General features: G+C 37.6%; 1 protein-coding gene across 23 annotated transcripts in view; it reads left to right on the top strand.

Annotated features, from left to right (window-relative positions):
• FSD1L (fibronectin type III and SPRY domain containing 1 like) overlaps positions 1 to 26832 on the top strand; it is a 94428-nt gene that overhangs the window by 49425 nt on the left and 18171 nt on the right. For 10 of the 23 annotated variants that reach the window (XM_008257054.5, XM_051855999.3, XM_089318924.1 and 7 more), the window contains 5 exons: positions 4292 to 4413; positions 15564 to 15773; positions 19257 to 19355; positions 25210 to 25339; positions 25926 to 25958. In XM_008257054.5, the coding sequence (XP_008255276.1) occupies positions 4292 to 4413; positions 15564 to 15773; positions 19257 to 19355; positions 25210 to 25339; positions 25926 to 25958 (594 nt within the window). The remainder of the gene's footprint in view (positions 1 to 4291; positions 4414 to 15563; positions 15774 to 19256; positions 19356 to 25209; positions 25340 to 25925; positions 25959 to 26832) is intronic. The other 13 variants (XM_089318941.1, XM_002708137.6, XM_051855998.3 and 10 more) reach the window with 3 other exon arrangements.

The raw sequence follows: 26832 nt of genomic DNA on the forward strand, positions 1-26832 counted from the left end.
GGTGCCATCTCTTTCTATTTCTAATGCCACCACTCTTCTGATTTATATTCTGTGGAAGGAGAAAATTAAAGAAAATTATTAAAGATTTTGACTTTAAAGTCTTTCTAGTTGATAGAACCAGAATAAAGAAAGGGAATTTAGTGCTTACTGTAATGAGTACAGTATAATTCTGAAGGAGCTGCTGGAATATTTGGATTATGTGAACACAGAAGGAACAGGTTTGACCTGTCTAGTCACTGAGGATTGAAACTTAAGCTTTTTTCCATCTGAAGATCATTAGTTTCTCTGAAAGATGTTGTTATACAAAGCACCACTCTGAATCCTAGATTAAATTATTCTTTATCACACAATTCATAAAATATTCATTATTATTATGTGTAAACTAGCATCTCTACTGTTAATCTTGACTGAAAACTTCAATTCTGTGTTTTCCTATAGTCTTTTATTTGAGCAGTGGCAAAATTCACATGGTAGTCACAGCATTCTTAACACAAATATTAATTTTAATATTTTTGTATATCATATCAAGCAGTAAAGATGTGGGTCTTAAAAATACTGAATGTAGAAAGAAGATTGTGAGTTTGAAGATGAAAAATATTGGCTGTGTGTGGAATAGATGCTTAGGCCAATTTTTTGGATAAAGCAGATTTGAGTTGTAACTGATGGAATTTGCTGTCAGTTAATCCTTCTTCCACCCTGGGTGGATTATACTTGTTGTTTAGATACCTATTCTACTACATCTTCCTTGGTTCCTGGTTTTCAGATTAAAAATTATTTCATCATCAGTCTCTGGGCTGTCCAAAAACCCTGTGAGACACCTTGTAAAATCTTTTCTCTCTCCTTTTAAGATTCTGTATGGCTCTTTGCTTCACAGATTCCAGTCCTCGTCCCTGACCTCTTTCTCTTTGTCCAGATTGGTTTGTCAGAATTTACTTTTATGACCATATTCTCTGAAGCTTGGCTTTTTTGCCTCCTCTTCTAAGCCAGCCTTGTGGCTTGATTTCATCAGTATCCAGGTGACCACAAGAGGTAGGGTTCCTTATTACTGCCAGGGCACCGTATTTTAATTTGTTTTGTTCAAAACCTGCACTTACTTTGTGTGTGCCTGCTGACAGAATTTTTACTTCTTGCCTGAGGAACATTTCTCATTTTGGCTTTCTTTTCTCCCTCATTATTTGAGAAACAAGGAGACAGAGACAAAATAGAGGCAGTTCCTGTCCACAGTTTCATTCCCCCAAATGCCTTACAGTGACCAAGACTGGGTTGAATCAAAGCCAGGATCTAACAACTCAGTTTTCCCACAGAGGTAGTTGGTACCCAGCTTCTTACACCATTACTTGATATCCCTCAGTTGAGTCCTGGCAGGAAGCTGGAAACAGAAGCTAGAGGCAGGAATCAGATCCAGCATTCCAGTGTGGGAGGTGGGCATGTTAACTGTTAGGCCAAATGCCTGGCATTGGCTTAATTTTTTAAACTTAGTTTTTAACTTCATAACATATAAGTATTTTTGATGTAGTTTTTAGGTGCTCTCCCAGGAAGTGAGCTTTTTAGGATTCCATCAATGTCATTTGTAATGTAAAAATAATTGAAACATATGGTCATAATAAAATAATTATTTTTACCAAGTGAAGAAAGGATTATTCTCTTACATAATGGCAGAGATGGATTTCATGAGACAGAGTGTATAATGAATGTGAGTAGGAAATCAGATATTAACAGATATCTGTGAAAACCCGGTATTAATTATTTGCTGTCATAGAAGTTAGGCAGAGAAACTACAAGAGCAAGAAAACTAAAGGCAGAAATGAGAAGATAATACATAGCACATTTCTATATCTTTAAAAATCACTGGTGTATACTTCTGGGTACTTCGTAATATTGAAAATTAATTAGTTGTATATTGTAGGAATTATTAGTTCTTGGAAGAGAGGGAACATGAAGGTAAAAGTCAAGTTAATTAGGTAATTTGAGGAAATTAAATGAGCTTGTATGTTTTGTAGTTATTTTCTGTTTACAAAAATAAGACTAGGAGGAAGGAATCCTTGAATTGAATTTGTATTTGAAATATCCAGAAAGTTAAAATGAGTTAAAGTATAGCTAACCACCTGAAATCTGTATTAGAGAATCATTTGTGAGTTTTAGATTCTTAATTAGGACTTTGAGTAACATTAATCTATATATTCAGTTTAAAAATAAAATGTCAATCTTTAGAAAGATGACAGCATTATTGCACATCTAAAATGATTCATGAAGGCTTAATTTTATTAAAGATTTATTTATTTATTTGGAAGACAGAGAGAGAGAGAGAGACCACAACAGCTGGAGCTGTGCTGATCTGAAGCCAGGAGTCAGGAGCTTCCTTCAGGTCTCCCACATGGGTACAGAGGCCCAAGACTTGGGCCATCTTCCACTGCTTTCTGAGGCCATAGCAGAGAGCTGGATCGGAAGTGGAACAGCTAAGACTAGAATCAGTGCCCATATGGGATGCCAGCACTGCAGGTGGTGGCTTTACCTGTTATGCCGTAGCACTGGCCCTAAAAACTTAAATTTTAATGGAATAGAAAATAAAGGTTATTGATTTTTAGGCTTTGATAAACCTTTTTAATGCCATTTTGGGGGGTCATTCTTTTTCTTTGTGGTCATAGTGATTGAATCAAATTTTGCAGATTTTTTTCTGTTTTCAGATTTACACTCTCCTTTCTCCATAAACATTAAGATAGTTGGTTAGGCTTAGAGGAAACCATTAACTGATGCTGTGAGCGTTTATTAGTTACCTATCTGAAAGAAGCTTTATCAGAAGTTGTCAAATCAAAAGATACTTCGGGCTGCAAAGAACATGCTCCACTAAATAAATCGTTTGACCATGATGTAAATTTTTTTTAAAAAAAGACAACATTTCTTGTTAAATTGCCTTACAATATGAATTCTCCTTAAATGTTTCTATAGTTCTTGAAAAATAGTTTAGCATCTTCCTAAAGAAGTTAATTGTGTAATTTCCTTGGCAAATTAGTTAGAAATACAAATCCTAGAATTAAAACAAAGAACAGCATATGTAAGATTTAGCGTGTGTTCCTAACTTCTGATCAATGATTGGAATTTCATTGTTTGAGAACCAACAGCTTACTGTCATACGTGTGAAATATTTAGCAGTATCCTTGCAATACCACATGTACAGTAAGGGTGAATTCTTTTCCTGTACATTGTATTTCAGTATAGCACTTTCTTCTTGATAAGTAGATTAATTATTTAATCATTACTATTAAATGATTCCAAGTTTTATGAAATAACAAAATCCAGCACAATTTTGACATCTTTCATTTCAAAATAAGTGAGTACAGCAAGTTTGACACCTTCCGTCCATTGATCTGTAGAGTAGATAATACAACGATTGACTAGCCATTGTCCCTTGAGCTCTTATTTACTTCCTATTCCCAGTTGTGTACCATGAGACAGCTTTCATGAATAATATTTCTGGATCATTCTTTGACCAAATAGAGTAAGGCACTTATTTTATGACAACTTGTGGAAATTCACTGTAGTACAAAACATGGAAATTTGATATAAAATCACAATAGAGTAAGAGAGTTTCTTTTAATCCTTGTTTTAACTGATTGTAATTTCTCCATACTTTAGAAAAGGTGAGGTCTGGTTTGGTTTTATTCTTTTTTTTTAATTCTACATTCATCTAATAGATATCTTGGCTGCTATTTCTGTGGCATATAGTTTCACAGAACTGTTTCTCATTATTCCTTGTAACTGATGTTGATAGATAAGAGTGATACCTACTAGCATGATAGTCACTGATATTAATTTAACCCTCTCCTTTCTCACCCATGGCCTATCTTTAGCAGATACCAAGCTGTTCATTTTTAGAGTAATCTGTCTGTACTCCTGTTTGAAGGTTCAGGGGTAGTTAAGACTACCAGGGGGAAAATGTTTCAGTCAGGTGTATGTACAGTTCATTATTTGGCATGTGAAAAGGAGTGAGGCTGGCATCAGGAAGTCAGTAGATTGAGTGTACAGAGGGTCAGATGAATAATGGGTCTGGTAAAGATGATTTGTATTGGATATTTGTTCCTTTTGATATTTGCATAAATATGAAATTTTTAAAAACTTGCTAGAGAAAAGTTACTAAAAGTTATATTCAAATATACATTTCTCTTAGACTTTTTACCTTTGATTAGTCTCTGAAATTAGTAGAGTGAAATAATCTCTAGCTTTCACTTTATAAATTAAATGACTTGATATTCCCATTATTTCATTTTAAATAGTATTTTTGTGTTTACCATAGAGTCACAATGGCTTCAGCCTTTCGCCTTTCTTTGAAACCAAAGGTCAGTGACAACATGACTCATTTAATGGTGGATTTCTCTCAGGAAAGACAGATACTGCAAACATTGAAGTTTTTGCCAGGTAAATACATGTAGTACATATAGTTTGTGTAAAATTTTTTCCTGTATGACTTTTCTTTAATAAACGTTGATATGTAAATACTAAAGAAGTGCAGTATGATTTTTTTTCATTCAGTTAAGGAACAAATTTGCTAGTTTTTGTTTCTACAGAATTGTTTCACTGGTAGGAAAAACTGCATTTTAAGAATCGCATTAAGGAATATTTTTTATCTGCTAGTTTGGCAGAGAAAAGCAGGAGAGCATGATGGGTAATAGTGAGTTTTGTGCCTAGACTTCTTAGATTTGTATCTTGTCATGTATGTAATTCTGTACAAGTTATTTCAGTTGCTTCATTATCTACATCTTTAAAATGTGATGTTATTCTTCCAAGGTTTTTATAAGATTTAAGTGAATACTTGTAATGGTACCTAGTATGTAGTTGAGATTTAGTAAATGTTACATACTATCATTATTATTATGGTGGTGGTTTCTGGCTCAAGTTGAAGCTTTTTATTTCTAGTAATAATATGCTACTGTTGGTTTATTAGAGTGTTAATATCAGGATACTCAATAGCTGAAACCATTTGAAATTGAGTTTCAAATTATATCTCACCTATGTGAAAAAAGCCAATTAAAAACTTTTTGCTTAGTATTCTTTCTTTTCTTAAGCATCAGTAATATTGTTAATTTGATTAAAACTATTTGGACATAGTGATTTGAGGGATTTTGAAATCTCTTGAAAATGAAGTGTGTGCTTACAAGTACTTATTTTTTTTTTTTTTTTGAGGTTGGCTGTTTTTGAATAGATGTTGATCACATGAAACCATTCCTTTCTTTTCTGAATAAAGTTGTCTGTATCCCAGGGGATTGGTTCTAGGACCATTCAAAATGTACATATTCTGGAATCTCTTATGTAAAATGGCATTTGCTTGTAACCTTTCCTTTCCTTTCCTTTTCCTTTTCCTTTCTTTTCTTTTTTTTTTTTTAAGATTTACTTATTTTGAAAGAGTTACAGGCCAGCGCGGCTCAATAGGCTAATCCTCCACCTGCGGCGCCAGCACACCGGGTTCTAGTCCCAGTCGGGGCGCCGGATTCTGTCCTGATTGCTCCTCTTCCAGTCCAGCTCTCTGCTGTGGCCCGGGAAGGCAGTGGAGGATGGCCCAAGTGCTTGGGCCCTGCACCCCATGGGAGACCAGGAGGAAACACCTAGCTCCTGGCTTCGGATCAGCGCGGTGCGCTGGCCGCAGCAGCCGTTCGGGGGTGAACCAATGGCAAAGGAAGACCTTTCTCTCTTTCTCTCTCTCTCTCTCACTGTCCACTCTGCCTGTCAAAATGAATAAATAAATAAATAAATAGAAACAAAGAGTTACAGGGAGAAAGGGAGAGACAGAGATCTTCCATCCACTGGTTCACTCCCCCAGATGGCCACACTCCTCCAGATGGCCAAAACAGCCAGGACTGGGCCAGACAGAAGCCAGGAACCAGGAGCTTCATCAGGGTCTCCCACATGGGTGACAGGGGCCATTTTCTGCCACTTTTCCTAGGCCATTAGCAGGGAGCTGGATTGGAAGTGGAGCAGCTGGGACATGAACAAATGCTCATATGAAATGCTGCCTCATCGTCAGTGGCTTTACCCACTATGCCACAACACTGGCCCCACTCCCATCTGCTTTAAATCATCTCTAGATTACTTAAAAAAAAACGTTATACAGTGTGAATAGTTGTTATGCTGTATTGTTTGGGCAACAATGACAAAGGAAAAACTTTACATGTTCAACACAGACACTTTTTATTTTTGATTTGTGTTTGGTTCAGTCCTTGGATGTGGAACTTATGGATACAGAGGGCTTACTTTAAAACTTTAAAATATGATTGGAAAGACAAAGTTAGTAGTCATAATATTATAATGGAATGTAGTAAAGATAGCGTAAGTGAAGTTTTAGCTTGAGTGATTTGATTAGAAATTCTAGAGGAGTTTATAGAGGGGAAAGACAAGAGAAGGAACTATAGTTGTAGAGGAAGAAAGTAAACGTGTCAATAGATGTGTCTGTACATTGGCCTTTCAGAATTACAGATGTCCCACAACTTACAATGCAGTTATGGCAACACCATTGTAACATCAAAATACTGTAATTCAAAATTGCATTCAGTACACTAAACCAACTGAGCACCATAGCTTAGTAACTCTGCGCTATAAAATATTGGTTGTTTACCCTCATAATCTGGATGGAGCCATGGTTCATTGCTGTTGCCCAGCATCACAGGAGAGTACCATACCACATATTGCTAGCCTGGGGAAGGATACAAGTTCAAAATTTGAACTATGGTTTCTCCTGAATAAATGGTTCTTACACCATCATAGAGTTGAAAAATCAGAAGTTGAACCAATATAAATTAGGGACCATCTGTATTCAATTTTCATTTACAGAACTCTACTGTTAAAAATTAAGAATGTACCTGACATAAAAGGAACTAAAAATTTTGCAGTTTTATTTAGAACACCAGGTCATTTAAATTGATTTTGGGGCCTGCCGTGGGATGCAGCAGGTTAAGCTGCTGTTTGTGATGGTGCCATTCAACTTCTGACTAATGTACCTGGAGAGGCAGTATATGATGGCTCAGGGACTGAAGTCTGCCATCCATGTAGGAAACCAGGATGACCTGACTTTGGCCTGGCCTGGCCTAGACAGACAGACATCTTCCATCAGCTGGTTCCCTTCCTGTCTGTCACTACCTTTTTTTAAAATTTATTTATTTGAAAGGCAGAATTACAGAGACAGAAAAAGAGAGAGAGAGAGAGGGAGAGATTTTCCACCTGCTGGTTCACTCCCCAAATGGCTGCAGTGGCTGGGGCTGTGCCAGGCTGAGGCCAGGAACCAGGTGCTTCTTCAAGGCTCTCACCTGAGTGGTAGAAGCCCAAGGACTTGGGCCTTCTTCTGCTTTTTCCAGGCCATTAGCAGGGAGCTGTATCAGAAGTAGAGCAGCCAGGTTTTGAATTGGCACCCTTGTGGGATGCTGATACTGCAGGTGGTGGCTTAACCCTCTGGGCCACAACACTGGCATCAGATATTTCATTGGTGAAGGCTGGATATTATTTTAGTTTATAAGTTTGAAATGTTAGTAGCAAAATTATACTAATTAACAATAACTGAAGTTTACTTTTTTTAAACTTTTATTTAATGAATATAAATTTCCAAAGTACAGCTTATGGATTACAATGGCTTCCCCCCCCATAACTTCCCTCCCACCCGCAACCCTCCCCTTTCCCGCTCCCTCTCCCCTTACATTCACATCAAGATTCATTTTCAATTCTCTTTATATACAGAAGATCAGTTTAGCATACATTAAGTAAAGATTTCAACACTTTGAACTCACATAGAAACACAAAGTGAAAAATATTGTTTGAGTACTAGTTATAGCATTAAATCACAATGTACAGCACATTAAGGACAGAGATCCTACATGAGGAGTAAGTGCACAGTGACACCTGTTGATGACTTAACAAATTGACACTCTTGTTTATGGCATCAGTAATCAACCTAGGCTCTTGTCATGAGTTGCCAAGGCTATGGAAGCCTTTTGAGTTCACCGATTCTGATCATATTTAGACAAGTCGTATTCAGAGTGGAAGTTCTCTCCTCCCTTCAGAGAAAGGTACCTCCTTCTTTGATGGCCCCGTTCTTTCCACTGGGATCTCACTCGTGGAGAGCTTTCATTTAGTTTTTTTTTTTTTTTTCTTTTTTTTCCAGAGTGTCTTGGCTTTCCATGCCTGAAATACTCTCATGGGCTTTTCAGCCGGTTTTTTCCAGAGTGTCTTGGCTTTCCATGCCTGAAATACTCTCATGGGCTTTTCAGCCGGATCCGCATGCCTTAAGGGCTGATTCTGAGGCCAGAGTGCTATTTAGGACATCTGCTATTCTATGAGTCTGCTGTGTATCTTGCTTCCCATGATGGATCATTCTCTCCCTTTTTGATTCTGTCAGTATTTGCAGACACTATTCTTGTTTATGTGCTCCCTTTGGCTCTTAGTCCTATCATTATGATCAATTGTGAACTGAAATTGATCACCGGGACTAGTGAGATGGCATTGGTACATGCCACCTTGATGGGATTGAATTGGAATCCCCTGGTATGTTTCTAACTCTACCGTTTGGGGCAAGTCAGCTTGAGCATGTCCCAAATTGCACATCTCTTCCCTCTCTTACTCCCACTCTTATATTTAACAGTGATCACTTTTCAGTTAAGTTTCAACACTTAAGAATAACTGTGTATTGATTACAGTATTCAACCAAAAGTATTAAGTAGAACGAACAAAAAAAAACTACTAAAAGGGATAACGTATTAAGTTGTTCATCAACTTAATCAGCCCTTGCCCTTGACTTGATCAGCCCTTGCCCTGACTGTTGATGACTGTTGATGAAGTTCTACTTTTAAAAAAAAAAAATTGACAGACAGAGTTACAGTAAGAGGAGTGATAGAGGTAGAGAAAAAGGGTGAGGAGGGAGAGAGGGAGAGATCTTCCATCCACTGGTTCACTCCCCATGTGGCCTCAGTGACTGGGGCTGGGCCAGGCCAAAGCTAGGAGCCAGGAGCTTCATCCAGGTCTCCCACATGGGTGACAGGGCGCAAGCATTTGGACCATCTTTCATTGCTTTCCCAGGTGCATTAGCAGGGAGCAGAATTTTTCATTATCTATAGAAACATCATATGAGCAGATTCATTCAGTTGCTATTATTTGGCAATTTTGACTTTTGAAAGTGTGTTTTATATGATGAAACCTAATATAAAATGCACCCCCCCTTATTTTTAAAGAAATTAATTTATTTTTTGAAAGAGTTTACAGAGAGAGAGAGAGAGTGAGCTTCCATCTGCTGGTTCACTCCCCAAATGGCCAAAATGCCCGAGCTGGGCTCTCTGAAGCTAGTAGTCAGGAGCTTCCTCTGGATCACCCATGTGGATGGCAGGGGCACAAGGAGTTGGGCTGTTTGCTGCTGATTTCGCAGGCACATTAGCAGGGATCTGGATTGATAGTGGAGCAGTTGGGACTCAAACTGGCGGGCAGTGGCTTTACCTGCTATGTGACAATGCCAGCCCCAAAATTCACCCGCCTTTTTAAAATGGAAGCATAAACACATACTATTAAATAATTTTGATCCAAGGGCCGGCACTGTGGCGTAGTAGGCTAATGACTCCACCTGCAGCGTTGACATCCCATATGGGCACTGACTGTGGTCCTGGCTATTCCTCTTTCAATCCAGCTCTCTGCTATGGTCTGTGAAAGCAGTAGAAGATGGCCCAAGTACTTGGGCCCCTGCACCTGCATGAGAGACCCAGAAGAAGCTCCTGGCTCCTGGCTTTGAATCGGCTCACCTCCAGCTGTTGCTGTCATTTGGAGAGTGAACCAGCGGTTGGAAGACTTCTCTATCTGCCTTTCTCTGTAACTCTGCCTCAAAAAAATCAATAAACTCTTAAAAACAATTTTGATCCAGATCACTGGATACTTCATTTTTTCCCAAAACTGGCTAGTATGAATTTAATTAGTTTTTCTTGGTGTTTAGGTTTATAGTGCTTTTCTATTAGACACAATACTGTAACGAACAAGTGCTTACATATATCATTAAAACTATACTACCTAGACCAGCGCTATGGCGTATCAGGTAAAGCTGCTGCCTGCAGTGCCGGCATCTCTTATGGGTGTGGGTTCGAGTTCTGGCTGCTTCACTTCTGATCCAGCTCTCTGCTATGGCCTGAGAAAGCAGCAGAAGATGGCCTAAGTGCTTGGGCCCCTGCATCCACAGGAAGAAGCTCCTGGCTCCTAGCTCCGGATAAATCATCGCAGCCGTTTGGAGAGTGAACCACTGGATAGAAGACTTTCTCTCCTCTCTTCTGCCTCTGCCTCTCTGTAACTCTGCCTTTCAAATAAATAAATAACTCTTTCCAAAAAAAAAAAAAGCTGTACCACTGTGCCTTGAGGGTAAATTCCTGGGGGGTGAAAGTGCATGTTTATTTTAATTTCGAATAGATATTTAAATTATCAGAAATTTCACAATTTATACTTCTCTGAAAATATTTGTATGCCTATATTTTTATACTGTAATCAGTGTTTTGATGTTTTCCCCCCATTCTAATATGTGACAAGTGGGTTATCTGGTTATTTTTTTCACTTAAATATGAATGAATTGATGTATTCATCATATTTTAACAAGCCACTTTGTTTCACTTAGTAATATACATTTGTGTTTCCTCCATGTCTTTCCTGTCATGCAGTTCATTTCTCATTAGCACTGAATAATAATTTCTATCTGAATATCCCACAGTTTATTCATTCACTTACTGAAAGAAACATTGACTTCTTTCAAGTTTTCTCTTCTGTAGAGGACCAGTGTTTTTGTTTTGTTTTGTTTTGTTGTTTTTATCTTCATACTACTTGTTGAACTCTTACTTAGTGTAGGGTTAACTATACTATCATTAAATAAACTGAAAATAGATCTATGTAAAAGTTAAGAGTGGTAATGTGAGAGAGAGGAAGAGGAAGTGTTGGAGCGTGGGTGAGAGGGAGGGTAGAGAGGGAAGTGTCACTATGTTCCTAAATCTATATATATGAAATACATGAAACTTGTATAAATTAAATAAAATTTGAAAAATGAAAAAAGTTGATAATTACAAGTAGTGTTTATTACCATTAAGTATGATGTTAGCTGTAGGTTTTTTGTATTCCTTATCAAGTTGAGTTGAGGAAATTGTCTTCTATTTGTGCTTTACTGAGAGCATTTATTATTAATGGTTTTTGGAATGTGTCAAATGGTTTTTGTAAATCTGTTGATCGTATCATATGATTTTTCTTCTTAAGCCTGTTATGGTGGGTTACATTAATTGATTTTAAATTTTGTGCCAGCCTTGCATAGCTGTAATAAATCCTACTTGGCCAAAGTGTGTAATTCATTTTACAATGGTTGGTGTTGATTGGCTAGTCATTTGTTGAGAAATTTTTGCATCAGTGTTACAACAGATCCAAGTCTATAGTTTCTTCTGTATTATCTTTGCTAGTTTTATTATTAGAATGTTGCATGGCTTACAGAATGAGTTAGGAAGTATTCTCTCTACTTTTCTGAAAGAAATTGTAGTGATTTTATGTAATTTCTTTCTTACATCTTTGCTGGAATTCACAAGTAGACCCATCTGGGCCTAGTGCTTTCTGTTTTGGGAGGTTATTAATTATTGATTAATTTTCTTTAGTAGAGAGAGTTCTGTTCAGACTGCCTGTTTTTCATGTGTGAGCTTTGGCAGATTGTATATTTTGTGGAATTTATCCATTTATCTAGGTTATCAAACTTTATGAACATACTTGTAGAGTTGCATAGTTTTCCTTAATTATTTTTTGTTGTCCATGGGATCTGTGATGATGCCTGCTGTCTCATTTCTGATGATCAGTAATTTGTGTTCTTTCCTTTATTCTTAGTATAGCATGGCTAGAGGTTTATTGATTTTATTGATCTTTCCAAAGAACTAGCTTTTGATTTCATGATTTTGCTCTGTATTGATCTCCTGTATTATTTCATTGACTTCTACTCTTTTTTACTTTTTTTAACTTACTTTGGATTTAATTTGCTTTTCTGTGTGTCCTAAGGTAGAAGTTTATTGATTTTTAGGATCTCTTCTAACATAAGCATTAACTGACTTGACATATAAGTTGCTAAGTACTGCTTTTATTGTATCCAACACATTTTGATAAGTTATATTTTCATATAGTTCAGAATATTTAAATTTCTCCTAAGATTTCATTTCTGTTATTTAGAATGTATTGTTTACTTTCATGGTATTTAGATTTTTTTCTAACTATTCTTCTGTCACTGATTACTAGTTTCATTTCATGGTTGTCTGAGAGCAAACATTGCATGATTTCTGTACTTTTTAATTTAAGGTGTATTTTATGGCCCAGAATATGATTTATCTTGGTGAGAGTTCCCTAAAAGCTTGAGAAGGATGTGTATTCTTCCTGTTATTGTGTGAGGTTGTCTATAGATGTCTGTAACATGAGAATACCTAAAAATGTTTGTGAGATGATTATTAAAATATAACACATATTTTCCATTAACTTTTTGAAGCATCTCTCATATCATATGCCAGTTAATTAATGGGGTGGTTGAGTCCAACTATGGGCATATATTGTTCTGCCTATTGAATCTGTCCCGTTTCTGACTTCTCTTACAGTTGAAGTTTCCAGCCGTAATAGTGTCATCATCTGTTTCTCTTTGAATTTCTATCAATTTGTATCTCATGTATTTTGGTGAAAAGGATTAAGGATTATTAAGTCTTCTTCGGAGAATTAGCCGTTATGTCATTATGATATGCTTCTCTTTATCTTTTTTTTTTTTTTATAAAAGAATTGTTTATTTATTTGAAAGGCAGAGTTACAGAGAGGCAGAGGAAGAGAGAGAGAGAGTTCATTCCCCTGATGGCCGCAGTGGCTGGAGCTGCATCAGTCTAAAGCCAGGAGCCAGGAGCCTCCTCCAGGTCTCCCACACAGGTGCATGGGCCCAAAGAGTTGGGCCATCTTCTACTGCTTTCCCAGGCCATAGCAGAGAGCTGGATGGGAAGTGGAGCAGCTGGGACATGAACCAGTGCCCATATGAGATGCCAGCACTGCAGCCCGAAACTTTACCCTTTATGCCACAGCTCCGGCCCCTCTCTCTCTTTCCTGATTTTCTGGAGTCTAGCCTCCGAAACCACTTTGTTTTTATTAGTTTAGCATAGTATATCTTTCTCCTCCCATTTACTTGAATCTCTAAAGGTCTTTATGTTAAAATTAGGTTTCCTGTACACAACATTTAGTTGACTTCCTTAATTATTTGGGGCACAAAGGCAAAAAGAAAGAGACAGAGAGCTCCCATATACTGTTTATTCCCCAGATGCCTGTATCAGGCTGGCCTAGGACCAAAGCCAAGGAGCCAGGGATGCAGTCCAGGTCTTCCACGTGGGTGGCAGGAGTCCATTCACTTGTGCCATCACTACTGCCTCCTAGGGTCTGCATTTGCAGGAAGCTGGCAGCTGGAGCTGAGAATTTAACTCAGGTACTCTGATGTGGGACCTGGGCATCTTAACTACCATCTTAACTGCTCAATGCCTGCCCCTAGTTGGCTCTTTTTGTGATCCACTCTGACAAGTCTTTGTCCTTTAATTGGTGCATTTAGATCATCACCTTGTTCCCTATGTTTTCTTCTAGGAGTTTTATGGATTCAGAGCTTAGATATGTTTTTATTTTGAGTTGACTTTTGTGTATAATGTAAGGTAAGGATTCAGTTTCAGCCTTTTGTACATGAATATCCAGTTTTCTCAACAAAATTTATGAAAGACATTATCCATTTTCCACTGGGTAATCATACACAGTTTACCATCTCCTCCACATACAATGTCTCCTATCATTCACATCTTTATTGCAATAACATTTGATGAACCAGTGGTGATATATTATTGTCAATAAAAGTTTATATTATGGTTTACTCCTTGTGTTATTCAGTTCTGTGTGTGTTGGCAAATGTGTGTTGACAAATTACTATTCAGAATATTTCACTGTCCTAAAATTCCCCTGTGCTTCACTTGTTATTTATCCCTCTGTCATGCAACCTTATATGATCACTTATTTAGTTCCAGGATTTTTTTTATTGATTTTTGGGGATTTTCTACATAATCATATTATCTATAGTTTTATTTCTTCCTTCTCAATTTACTTAACTCTTATTTTCTTTTCTTGTTCATTGCATTAACTAAGACTTCCAGTAAAATGTTGAATAGGAATAATGAGAGGGCATATACTTGGTTTACTTCTAATACTTATAGGTGGTATGTCATTTTTCACTAATAAGTATGATGGTATAGGTGTTTTTGAAGACACTATATAAAATAAATTTCCATTTATTTACTAGTATTCTGAGGGGTTTTGTTATGAATGGATATTGAATTTTATCAAATATTTTTCTTTCTTTATTGATATAATCACTTACTATTTCTTCTATTTATATGATAGATTGATAGATTACATTGATTTTAAATGTTGAACTGGTCTTGCATACCAGGGGTAAAAAGTTTACCATGAATAAAAATTCTTTTTTTTTTAGCAAGAAAATGTTGAAATATAATTCCTGCTAGACTATATAGTTTGACACAGTTCAGACACATCTCTATCACAGGAGGTCCATGTTCTCTAAATAGCTCACTGCTGTGTAAAGGGAACATGAGTTAATGTTGAAAAGCTATGAAAATCTCTTTTATAGAAAAGCAATTGATTAATGTTTGTACATGTCAAATGTGGCTCATTTATTCCAGTTTATTTTAGTGAATGATAGCACTCGGGAGAAACATTTAAAAATACCCAAGTGTTTTGGAGGATTGAGGAATTTGTTTTTGCTTAGTGCTGAGAAAAACAATTTTTATGTAAATGTTTTAAAAATACATAAAAATATAGTCATGAATTATTGCAATCATTATTTTGAAAGCATTCTATTCACTTTGTGAATATGGGCCAATTTATATTCTGTAGCTGTTTGAAAATAATATGTTAAAAGTGTTGGTGTTGTAGCACTGAGTTAAGCCACTGCCTGCAACTCCAACATTCTATATGCGTGCCAGTTCAAGTCCCAGCTATTCAGCTTCTGATCCAGTGCCCTGCTAATGTGCCTGGGCAAGCAGTGGGAGGTGGCCCGAGTACTTCAGTCCTTGCACTCAGGCAGGAGGGTGAGATGGAGTTCCAGGCTCCTGGTTTCATCATGGCCCAGCTCTGGCGGTTGCGGCCATATGGGATGTGAACCAGCAAGTAGAAGACCTCTCTGTCTCTCCTCCTCTCTCTGTAACTCTGCCTTTCAAATACATAAATAAATCTTTTTAAAAAAACTATAACGTGTTTATAAGTAACAGGTCATTATTGATTCTTTATCATTAGCATCTTTGATTTTACCATCTAAGATTTTTAACACTTTGAATAAATTTGTGAAAACCTTTTGAATTATTTCAGTAGAGCAATAACAGATTCTTTGAAAATAATTATTTTGCATTTTCTCTGGATTCATTTCTGAAGAGTTTAAAAGTAAGGTGAAAAAGCAGCTTGAATGTCAAACATAAATATTTGATTAGTGCTATCATAAATGAGGAATGAATGTTTTTTTTTCTTCTTTGCAGTCCCCAAAGCTCCAGAGATAGATCCAGTAGAGTGTATGGTGGCTGACAACTCTGTAACAGTAGCTTGGAGAATGCCGGAAGAAGATAATAAGATTGACCATTTTATATTGGAATATAGGAAAACTAATTTTGATGGGCTTCCACGTGTAAAGGATGAACGATGCTGGGAGCTAGTTGATCATATTAAGGGTACTGAATACACATTATCAGGTAAATTAACTGCATTTCAGGAATCTCCTTTTTAATAATGTAATTGTATAATACCTAAGAATAATTGTGTGTTAATTACAGAGTTCAACCAATAGAACTAGAACAAAAAGAAATACTAAAATGGAAAAAGTATTACATTGTACATCAACAGTCAGGACAAGAGCTGATCAAGTCACTGTTTCTCATAGTGTCCATTTCACTTCAACAGGTTTCCCCTTTGGTGCTCAGTTAGTTGTCGCCAATCAGGGAGGACATATATTTGTCCCTTTGGGACTGGCTTAATTCACTCAGCATGATGTTTTCCAGATTCCTCCATCTTGTTGCAAATGACCGGGTTTCATTGTTTTTGACTGCTGTATAGTATTCTATGGAGTACATGTCCCGTAATTTCTTTATCCAGTCTACTGTTGATGGGCATTTGGGTTGGTTCCAGGTCTTAGCTATTGTGAATTGAGCTGCAATAAACATTAAGGTGGAGACAGCTTTTTTGTTTGCCAATTTAATTTCCTTTGGGTAAATTCCAGGGAGTGGTATGGCTGGGTTGTATGGTGTTTAAAGTTTAACTGAAAAGTGATCCCTGTTAAATATAACAATGGGAATAAGAGAGGGAGGAGATGTACAATTTGGGACATGCTCAATCAGACTTGCCCCAAATGGTGGAGTTAGAAACGTGCCAGGGGATTCCAATAAAATCCCATCAAGATGGCATGTACCAATACCATCTCACTAGTCCAAGTGATCAATTTCAGTTCACAATTGATTACACTGATAGGTCTAAGAGTCAAAGGGATCACACAAACAAGACTAGTGTCTGTTAATACTAACTGATAGAATCAAAAAGGGAGAGAATGATCCATCATAGGAAGCAGGATACACAGTAGACTCATAGAATGGCAGATGTCCTAAACAGCACTCTGGCCTCAGAATCAGCCCTTAAGATCTGGCTGAAGAGCCCATGAGAGTATTTTAGGCATGGAAAGCAAAGACACTCTGGCAAAAAAAAAAAAAAAAAAAAAAAAAAAAAAACTAAATGAAAGATCTCTGCTAGTGAGATCCCAGTTGAAAGAACGGGGCCATCAAAGAAGGAGGTACCTTTCTCTGAAGGGAGGAGAGAACTTCCACTTTGACTATGACCCTGTCTGAATAAGATCGAAGTCAGGAACTCAAAAGGCTTCCATAGCCTTGGCAACTCATGACTAGAGCCTAGGGAGATTACTGACGCCATAAACAAGAGTGTCAATTTGTTAAGTCAACAACAGGAGTCACTGTGTACTTACTTCTCATGTGGGATCTGTCCTTAATGTGTTATCCAATGTGAAGTAATGTTATAACTAGTACTAAAACAGTATTTTTCACTTTGTGTTTCTGTGTGGGTGCAAACTGATGAAATCTTTACTTAATATATACTAAATTGATCTTCTGTATATAAAGAGAATCGAAAATGAATCTTGATGTGAATGGAGTGGGAGAGGGAGTGGAAGATGGGAGGGGTACGAGTGGAAGGGAAATTATGGGGGGGGAGCCATTGTAATCCATAAACTGTACTTTGGAAATTTATATTTACTAAATAAAAAAAAAAGGAAAAGAAAAAAAAAAGAAAGCTGAACAGCATTGGTAATTTAGAAAAAAAAAATGTAATTGTTAGTAAGTTTGTTTAACTAGCTGACTTTGAAAATACTCATTGTGGAAGTCAGTTTTTCTTAAAATACCAAAGAAAAATCTTTGTTTTAATTAATTCTGGACATTTATACCCTAGTAAAACAGGGTATGTAAAACAAATCTGAAGAGAGTCTAGAAACAGTATTTCAAAGTGGCATTTGATTTTTGCCTTGGTTTCTGATTGAATAAAAATGCTGTCAATTTTTTAGATGTACTTAAAGCCCACCTTTTACTTACACTGTAAATACCGTTGTTTTTACTATTTTAAGATTATGTTAGTACTTAAAATAGATCTTTGAGTTGTTATTAGAAATTTGTGTGTTGGCATTTTAAAAACCTTTAAAAAGACAACTCAGTACATAGAAGGTTTGGATACTTGAGATGGCCAAATATTGCCAGAGTTGTTCAATACCTGTTTTACATGATTGGTAACATTAGGAGCTACTATTGTACGCTTAATATTTTTCAGGAGGTGGACTCAAATGTATTAATGTATAAGACATCTCATTTAATCTCTACAGCATTTGTGAAATTGGTTTTATTGTTTCTGTTTTAGGTAGAAAACTAAGACACAGTCTATTGACTGTTCATAGCTAGTAATTTTTTAACTGAGTTTTAAATGAGACTTAATTTCAAAGTTTTTATTAATCTCTATGTTTTACTTCCTTTTAAACTATTTTCACATGAAAGGACAGTATTTCATAAATACATTCTTTAAGGTGTCTGCTTTCTAAAAATGAATTGTTATTATAAATCTTGCCTCTCTATTTGACTGAAATACTTTTAGTGAAGTCTGAAAGGATACATTTTTTTTAAACTTTTATTTAATGAATATAAATTTCCAAAGTACGACTTATGGATTACAATGGCTTCCCCCCCATACCGTCCTTCCCACCCACAACCCTCCCCTTTCCCACTCCCTCTCCCCTTCCATTCACATCAAGATTCATTTTCGATTATCTTAATATACAGAAGATCAGCTTAGTATACATCAAGTATGTATTTCAACAGTTTGCTCCCACACAGAAACATAAAGTGAAAATAATAGATGATTTTTTTTTAAATGATGATGAAATCAGATCAGACCTATTGTCATGTTTAATCCCAGTGAGAGTCAAGTTAGGAATTGATAATTTCTTTTTTTTTTTTTTTTACAGAGGATCAGTTTAGTATGCATTAAGTAAGGATTTCAACAGTTTGCACCCCCATAGAAACACAAAGTGAAATATACTGTTTGAGTACTCGTTATAGCATTAAATCTCAATGTACAGCACATTAAGGATAGAGATCCTACATGAGGAGTAAGTGCACAGTGACTCCTGTTGTTGACTTTACCAATTGACACTCCTGTCTATGGCATCAGTAATCTCCCTATGCTCCAGTCATGAGTTTCCAAGGCTATGGAAGCCCTCTGAGTTCTCCGACTCTTATCTTGTTTAGACAAGGTCATAGTCAAAGTGGAGGTTCTCTCCTCCCTTCAGAGAAAGGTACCTCCTTCTTTGATGACCTGTTCTTTCCACTGGGATCTCACTCGCAGAGATCTTTTGCCAGAGTGTCTTGGCTTTCCATGCCTGAAATACTCTCATGAGCTCTGAAAGGATACATTTTAAAAAGTTTCCAAAAGTTGATAAACTATATAATTTGTTTCTTTTGAAGCAAATAGTAGATAAATCATGATTCCTTTTATTTCATGCATTGTTGCCATTTTAATATGAATTCCAACTCTTCTTGAATAATTACTTCCAAGGAGGAAAAAGTATGTATTTGAAGGTTCATACTTAGAATTTTACTCTTCACGTCTGAAAATTGTTTTCACTTTTTCAGGCTTAAAATTTGATTCTAAGTATATGAATTTCAGAGTGCGAGCTTGTAACAAGGCTGTGGCTGGAGAGTTTTCTGATCCCGTGACTCTGGAAACCAAAGGTAAGATCAGCAGCTATTTACACAGCACAAAACACAACTGAACATCTGAAGCTATTCAGAAGTGACAGGAAGCATTTCATATATGGTTGAATTCTTTGCCCACCTCTAGCTTTTGCAATAGAAGTAGTTATAAGGCTAGGAAAATAGGACTAGAATAATGATTTTTAATTGAGTTTTTCTTTGTGATTATATCCATATGATAAACTAGATGCAGATGATAGTATTATATTCTCTGGTAGCTGCTTAGTTTATAAATTTTATTCTAGTATAAAAACATAAACATTGAGGTTTATTTAGAATTTTTCCAGAGAATGGATTATGAATCATGAGAAAGGTACCTGTTCAATTTAGTGTTGGTCCCTTCTGTTTTCCTCTTATTGTAATTAAGACTTATATTGCATGTTAATGATAAAATTCTTTTTGTCTTTAAAATCATCTTGAGAAATAAATAGACTATTTAACTGATACTCATATTGCAAATGAGTAAAGTGATATTCATATGTGTTAAATGACTTGTTTATGGTCACTACATGCAGCTTGGAAAGATGTGAATAAGAATCTGTTTCTAAGTTCTGTTCCAGCCCTTATTGTAGGCCTGGAAACTAAGTTGTTCTAGTCTCTGAGAGCAATTTGCATTTAGTTAAAATGTCCTAGAATAATTTATTTGAATACAGAAATAATTAAAAGAGATTTTGTAGCTGTTTACCAGTGTGAAGTCTGTATTGTTAGAAATCTTCCTATTGTGAGCTGATACTGGCTGAATTTATTTCTTCAGTCAGATGTTACACATTGTTACAGGTACTTGGAATTCAGGGTATTGTACTGACCCCTAGTTCATATAATATTTGAATTGGTTTTCTTGCCAGAAAATTGTTGTGATTTGGAGGATGGTATAAAAGTAACATATTAGAATAAAATAAAATGTGATGTCCATAAGTTACAGAAGAGACAAATTCAGGAGTATGTTTGCATCACAAAGTCTAAAGAAAAGTCTTAACTTTAAGCAATTTATTTATATTAGCAAATGTTTTTTGAGAACTATAGATAATAACCAAGACATGTAATTACTTTGAATTACTTATCTTTTTTTTTTTTTTTTTTTTTTTTTTGACAGGCAGAGTGGACAGTGAGAGAGAGAGACAGACAGAGAAAGGTCTTCCTTTGCCGTTGGTTTACCCTCCAATGGCTGCCGCGGGACTAGAACCCGGTGTGCTGGCACCGCTAGGCAGAGGATTAGCCTAGTGAGCCGCGGCGCCGGCCCTTGAATTACTTATTATCAGACTTACATGTTACTGTAGTTTTAGAGGTTTTCAAAATATAGTCATAATTAGAGGCAGATAATCTTTTCTATATAACTTGAACTGTTTTTTGGCCCATATATTCAAATAAATTTCATTGCTATTATTATTCAGACATCATTTTCTTTTTTGTTTTGTTTGTTCTATTTCATTCACCTTTTATATTTAATGGCCAAACCTAGACCTAAATGGTATAAACTGATGTGTCTGTGCAAATTCTATTTGTTTAAGAAAATGAACAACTGGCTGTCATTTCCTTGGAGTTGGACTGCAGTTCATATTATCAAGATCTAAATCTTGGGCCGGCACCGTGGCTCAATAGGCTAATCCTCTGCCTTGCGGCGCCGGCACACTGGGTTCTAGTCCCGGTCGGGGCACCGGATTCTGTCCCGGTTGCCCCTCTTCCAGTCCAGCTCTCTGCTGTGGCCAGGGAGTGCAGTGGAGGATGGCCCAAGTCCTTGGGCCCTGCACCCCATGGGAGACCAGGAGAAGCACCTGGCTCCTGCCTTCAGATCAGCGCGGTGCGCCGGCCGCAGCGGCCATTGGAGAGTGAACCAACAGCAAAGGAAGACCTTTTCTCTCTGTCTTTCTCTCTCTCACTGTCCACTCTGCCTGTCAAAAAAAAAAAAAAATCTAAATCTTACCAAACTCATGGCTTTGGGACTTGCAGTATGACTACATAGATTCTAGTCCTTTTAAGCTTATTAACTAAATGCTGTGTGTTGGGACTCATATACTGGTTTCACTTCATTTGGATAAATTCCCAGGAGGCAAATGGTGGTCATATAGTAGATCTAATTTCAGCTTTCTGAGGAATCTCTATACTGTTTTCCATAATGGCTATACTAGTTTACATTCTCATCAACAGTGGATTAGGGTACCTTTCCCCCCACATCCTTGCCAGCATTTATTGTTTTTTGATTTTTTAGGTGATATTCTGACTGGGATGAGATAAAAACTCTTTTTGGTTTTTATTTGCATTTCCCTGATGGCTAGTGACCCTGAGCATTTTCTTATGTGTCTGTTGGCCATTTGAATTTCCTCTTTTGAAAAATGCCTGTTCAGGTCGGTCCTTTGCCCATTTCTTAACTGGGTTGTTTGTTTTGTTGTTGTCACATTTCTTGAGCTCCTTATATATCCTGGGTATTAATCCCTTATCAGTCACATAGTTTACAGATATTTTCTCCCATTCTGTTAGTTGCTTCTTTACTTTGTTGAATGTTTCCTTTGCAGAATGTTCTTAGCTTGATGTAATCCCAGTTGTCTATTTTTGCTTGGAGTTCCTGTGTTTCTGGGGGCTTTTGCAAGAAATCTTTGCCTGTGCCAGTGTCTTGCAGAGTTTTCCCTATGTTCTTCTGTAGTAATTTGATGGTATCACAATATAGATTTAGATCCTTGATTCATTTTGAGTTGGTTTTTATGTAAGGCATAAAGTAGGAAAATGGAGATCCACTTTTCTCAGCACAATTTGTTGAAAAGTCTACGCTTTCTCCAGGGATTATTTTAGCTCCTTTGTCAAAGGTTAGTTGGTTGTAGACACATTAATTGATTCCTGAAGTTTATTCTGTTCCATTGGTCTACATGTTGATTTTTGTGCCTGTGCCAGGGAGTTTTGGTTATAACTGCCCTCTACTATGTCTTGAAATCTGGGATCACATTGGAATCTGGAAGTTGATTTCAGTAGTATGGACATTTTGTTGATATTAATTCTTTCAGACCACAAACATGGAAGATTTTTTCCATGTTTTTTTTTTGTTTCTTTTACTATTTCTTTCCTAATATTTTATAAATTTTGTAGATATCTTTTACCTCCTTGGTTACACTTATTCCAAGGTATTTAAATTTTTTGTGGCTATAGTGAATAGGACTGATCTTATTTTAATAAATCTTTTTTTTACTTTTATTTATTTATTTGAGAAGGTAGAGTTACAGACAGAGAGAAAGGTCTTTCATCCACTGGTTTACTCCCTAAATGGCCGCAATGGCTGGAGCAGGGCCCATCCGAAGCCAGAAGCCAGGAGCTTCTTCTGGGTTTCCCACCAGGCACAAGGGCCCAAACACTTGGGCCGTCTTCCACTGCTTTCCCAGAACATAGCAGAGAACTGGATCAGAAGAGGAGCAGCTGGGGCTCCAACTGGTGCCCGTATAGGAAGCTGGTGCTGAGGTGGTGGCTTAGCCTAGTATGTCACAGTGCCAGCCAAGTGGGGCTGATCTTACAAGTTCTTTCTTGGCCATTGCATTTGTCTATGTATATAAAGGCTATTGATTTTTTATATTAATTTTATATCCTACCACTTTACTGAATTCTCTTAGGAGTTCCAGTCGGCTTTTAGTGGAGTCTTCTGATTCCCCTTTGTATAGAATCACATCATCTGGCCGGCACCGCCGTGGCTCAACAGGCTAATCCTCCCCCTTGCGGCGCCAGCACACCAGGTTCTAGTCCCGGTCGGGGCGCCGGATTCTGTCCCGGTTGCCCCTCTTCCAGGCCAGCTCTCTGCTGTGGCCAGGGAGTGCAGTGGAGGATGGCCCAAGTGCTTGGGCCCTGCACCCCATGGGAGACCAGGAGAAGCACCTGGCTCCTGCCATCGGATCAGCGCAGCGCGCTGGCTGCGCCGGCCATTGGAGGGTGAACCAATGGCAAAGGAAGACCTTTCTCTCTGTCTCTCTCTCTCTCTCTCTCTCTCTCACTGTCCACTCTGTCAAAAAACAAAAACAAAAAAAAGAATCACATCATCTGCATACCAGGATAATTTGACTTCTTCCTTTCCAATTCGTATCGCTTTAGTTTCTTTTTCTTGCCTAATGTCTCTGACAGACAGATATATATATATATATCTATCTCTGTTAACATGGAGCTCTCTAGCAGGGAAGGGAAGAAGAAAAAGGCCAGCAGGGCGGGCAGCAAGGGGCTCGGTCAGTCTCTTCCAGCCACAACGCCAGCAGCTGTCACTCATTCATGGCCGTGCTTTTCCTTCCCACACAGCCGCCCAACCGGGAAGGGAGCCCTGCTCAGAGGCAGCCACTGGGGAAAAGAAGAGATTAGTAATGCCCATTTTCTCTCATGATTTTCCCCAAATTCTAAAACAGACGTGACTTTGAAGACCAGCGACTTCAGTTAGCTAGGCCTTCTCTTCACCCAGCTTAGAAGGAAACTTGTGATTTCCATGGCTCTACTCCCAGCCTCACCCTGATGTCTACATTAATAGTGGCCAGCATACTCTGGTTTGCATTATAAAAAAAAGATAAATTCATTTTTTGTTTCCCCCTTGGTTCCTCCCTCCCTCCCGTCAAATCTTCACCCCTGCTCTGTTGCACACATGTACATACATACATACATGAACATACACGCACACTCAGAAACACACATACCTGGTCTGCTTCCTTCCCACCCCCTAAATGACCCCATGTCCCATGGGATCTCAGTCTGCTCCCCTTGCCCACCCTCCTTCTCTCTCTCACTCAGCCTCCTCCCCTCCCCTCCTCTTCCTAGGCCAAGCTAAGTTACCCAGTAAGAGCTTTTTGGGAGAGATGCCTGTGGTGCTGGCATCCCATATGGGCACCAGGTTCTAGGCCCCGGTGCTCCTTTTCTAATCCAGCTCTCTGCTGTGGCCCGGGAGGGCAGTGGAGGATGGCCCAAGTCCTTGGGCCCTGCACCCGCATGGGAGACCGGGAGGAAGCACCTGGCTCCTGGCTTCGGATTGGCGCAGCGCGCCAGCCATGGAAGCCATTTGGGTAGTGAACCAACGAAGGGAAGAACTTTCTCTCTGTCTTTCTATCTGTCTATAACTCTGTCAAAAAAAAAAAAAAAAAAAAAAAACTTCCAGACCTATATTGAATAGCAGTGGTGAAAGTGTGAAAGTGAGCATCCTTGGGGCTGGCACTATAGCACAGTGGGTTAAGCCTTCTTTTTTTTTTTTTTAATTTTTATTTTTTGACAGGCAGAGTGGACAGTGAGAGAGAGAGAGAGAAAGGTCTTCCTTTGCCGTTGGTTCACCCTCCAATGGCCGCCGCGGCAGAAGCCAGAAGGCAGAAGCCAGGTGCTTCTGGTCTCCCATGGGGTGCAGGGCCCAAGCACCTGGGCCATCCTCCACTGCATTCCCTGGCCACAGCAGAGAGCTGACCTGGAAGAGGGGCAACCGGGACAGAATCCGGCGCCCCGACCGGGACTCGAACCCGGTGTGCTGGCGCCGCTAGGCGGAGGATTAGCCTGTTGAGCTGCGGCGCCAGCCGTTAAGCCTTCTTAAGCTCTTTCAACTGATAGTCTAACTTGAGTTAGTGTGTACTGATGGAGATTCTAGTAGAAGAAATAACATAAATACCAGTGGCTATGCAAGTACATTATATTTACTTGGAGTATAAGACATATAGAGAATAAAAATGGAGAAAATAGTAGGAATTGTAAGTTATGGGCTAATCATTGAGAGTTTTAAACACTGACATGGGGAATTTAAGCTTTATTCTCTTTATACAGTGTTGAATCTATTAAATAGGAGAATAATGTGATGATCGTTGGGAGATATGCTACATTTTTTAAATGGAAATATTTTATTGGACAGCACTTAACTTCAATTTGGATGGCTCTTCATCCCATTTGAACTTGAAAGTTGAAGATACCTGTGTAGAGTGGGATCCTACTGGAGGAAAAGGTCAAGACAGTAAAATTAAAGGAAAAGAGAATAAGGGCAGGTAAGCTAGTTCATTGAATCTGTTACGTGAACAAATGCTTATACTTTGTTTCTATTTGACAGTGACTTATACTGAAATTCTTATTCTGTATACCAGTATATTTGTAATATCAAAGTGAAGAATATAATGCCATGTGTCATTAGTTGAATTTATCTGTAAATGTCTTGCTTGTTGTTTAGTTTCTTCCTAATCCCTTTATACATTTTAATTTCTGTATTCCATCTCTTTAAAGTTTTATCAACTTGAACTCCTTAGATAGGAGTTCCTAGTATAATTTCTGAATTTTAGACTTACAGATCACATGTCTTACCTGAAGGTCTGCACTAAATGACAATTATTAGCATGTACATCTCCCTTACTATCATCCTCCTGAACCCAAGAGGTGGGCTCAAGGACCTTTTGTTATTTTCATAACTCATTTAGGTAATGTCAAAGTGTGGGAGCCTCTGTCTTTTGCTCAAACTGAAGGTAAATGCCACTGTTGAGTTACAACAATTAGTCAGAAAAAATTCCTCATCAGGCTTTTGATCTTATTATATGGTGTTAAATCACACTCTCATAACAGTTGCCTATTTTTATCTGACAGTGTCCATGTTACTTCACTGAAGAAGCATACAAGGTGATGATCTATGTCTGCCTAGTTCTAGGATTTAGTATATCTAGCTTGGCTGAGTAACTTTAATTTTTTTCTTTTAACCAGCAAGCAGAAACCATTGCAGCAGCCTTCATAAGCTAAAATACTGCTCTGTGTAGACTGTCTGTTTTGGTAGCTTATGTTTTGAATTTACAGCATTATCGTGTGTTGCATATTCTTTGAATTGTGTTGTAAATGATAACAAAACAATAAGCCCTGCTTTAAAATCTTTCTTGAATTATTTTCCCCCCATCTGATCTTTTTTCTGCTTTTACTTATACTTGGCATCTTTCTTGTTTATGTATTCAGTATATCTAACATTATAGCTTTGCTTTTATTTGTATTTGACATGAGGCAGGTTTGAAGCATTCTGTAATTTATAGTATTATGTAGTTCCAAGAAATGAAGGATAAAAAATAGAGATCATCACTCAGATTTTTAAGACAATGCCAGAAAGATGGATCATTTCTAATTGCATGAATAATAATGTGCTTATTTGAAGATAGCATACACCCTTACGAGAAACCATAATCTTTTCAGATTATTTTCCTCTCTTCTTTTTAGTTTATTTGTTCATTATTGTTAAAAAGTGATTTTTTTTAGTGTATTATAAATTATAAAATGCTCCTGAATTTAATATAGTCTGTGAAGTTTGATTTGGTTACCTGGAAATTTTTAGAATGCTGTATTTAGCATTTGAGTTATATTGTTTTTTTCCTCCCTTCCTTTTAAGGATGCTTTATGTGTTGTAGGCCACTCTGGGAATGTTATATACATTTATTTATTCTTTCTATAAATATTTGTTCACTGTGAAATATCTATTGGATGTTATGGGGCGTATAAGTATAAACAGTGACCC

Source organism: Oryctolagus cuniculus, chromosome 1, assembly GCF_051225735.1.
Source record: "Oryctolagus cuniculus isolate XC-2025 breed Fujian yellow rabbit chromosome 1, ASM5122573v1, whole genome shotgun sequence".
Taxonomy (NCBI): domain Eukaryota; kingdom Metazoa; phylum Chordata; class Mammalia; order Lagomorpha; family Leporidae; genus Oryctolagus; species Oryctolagus cuniculus.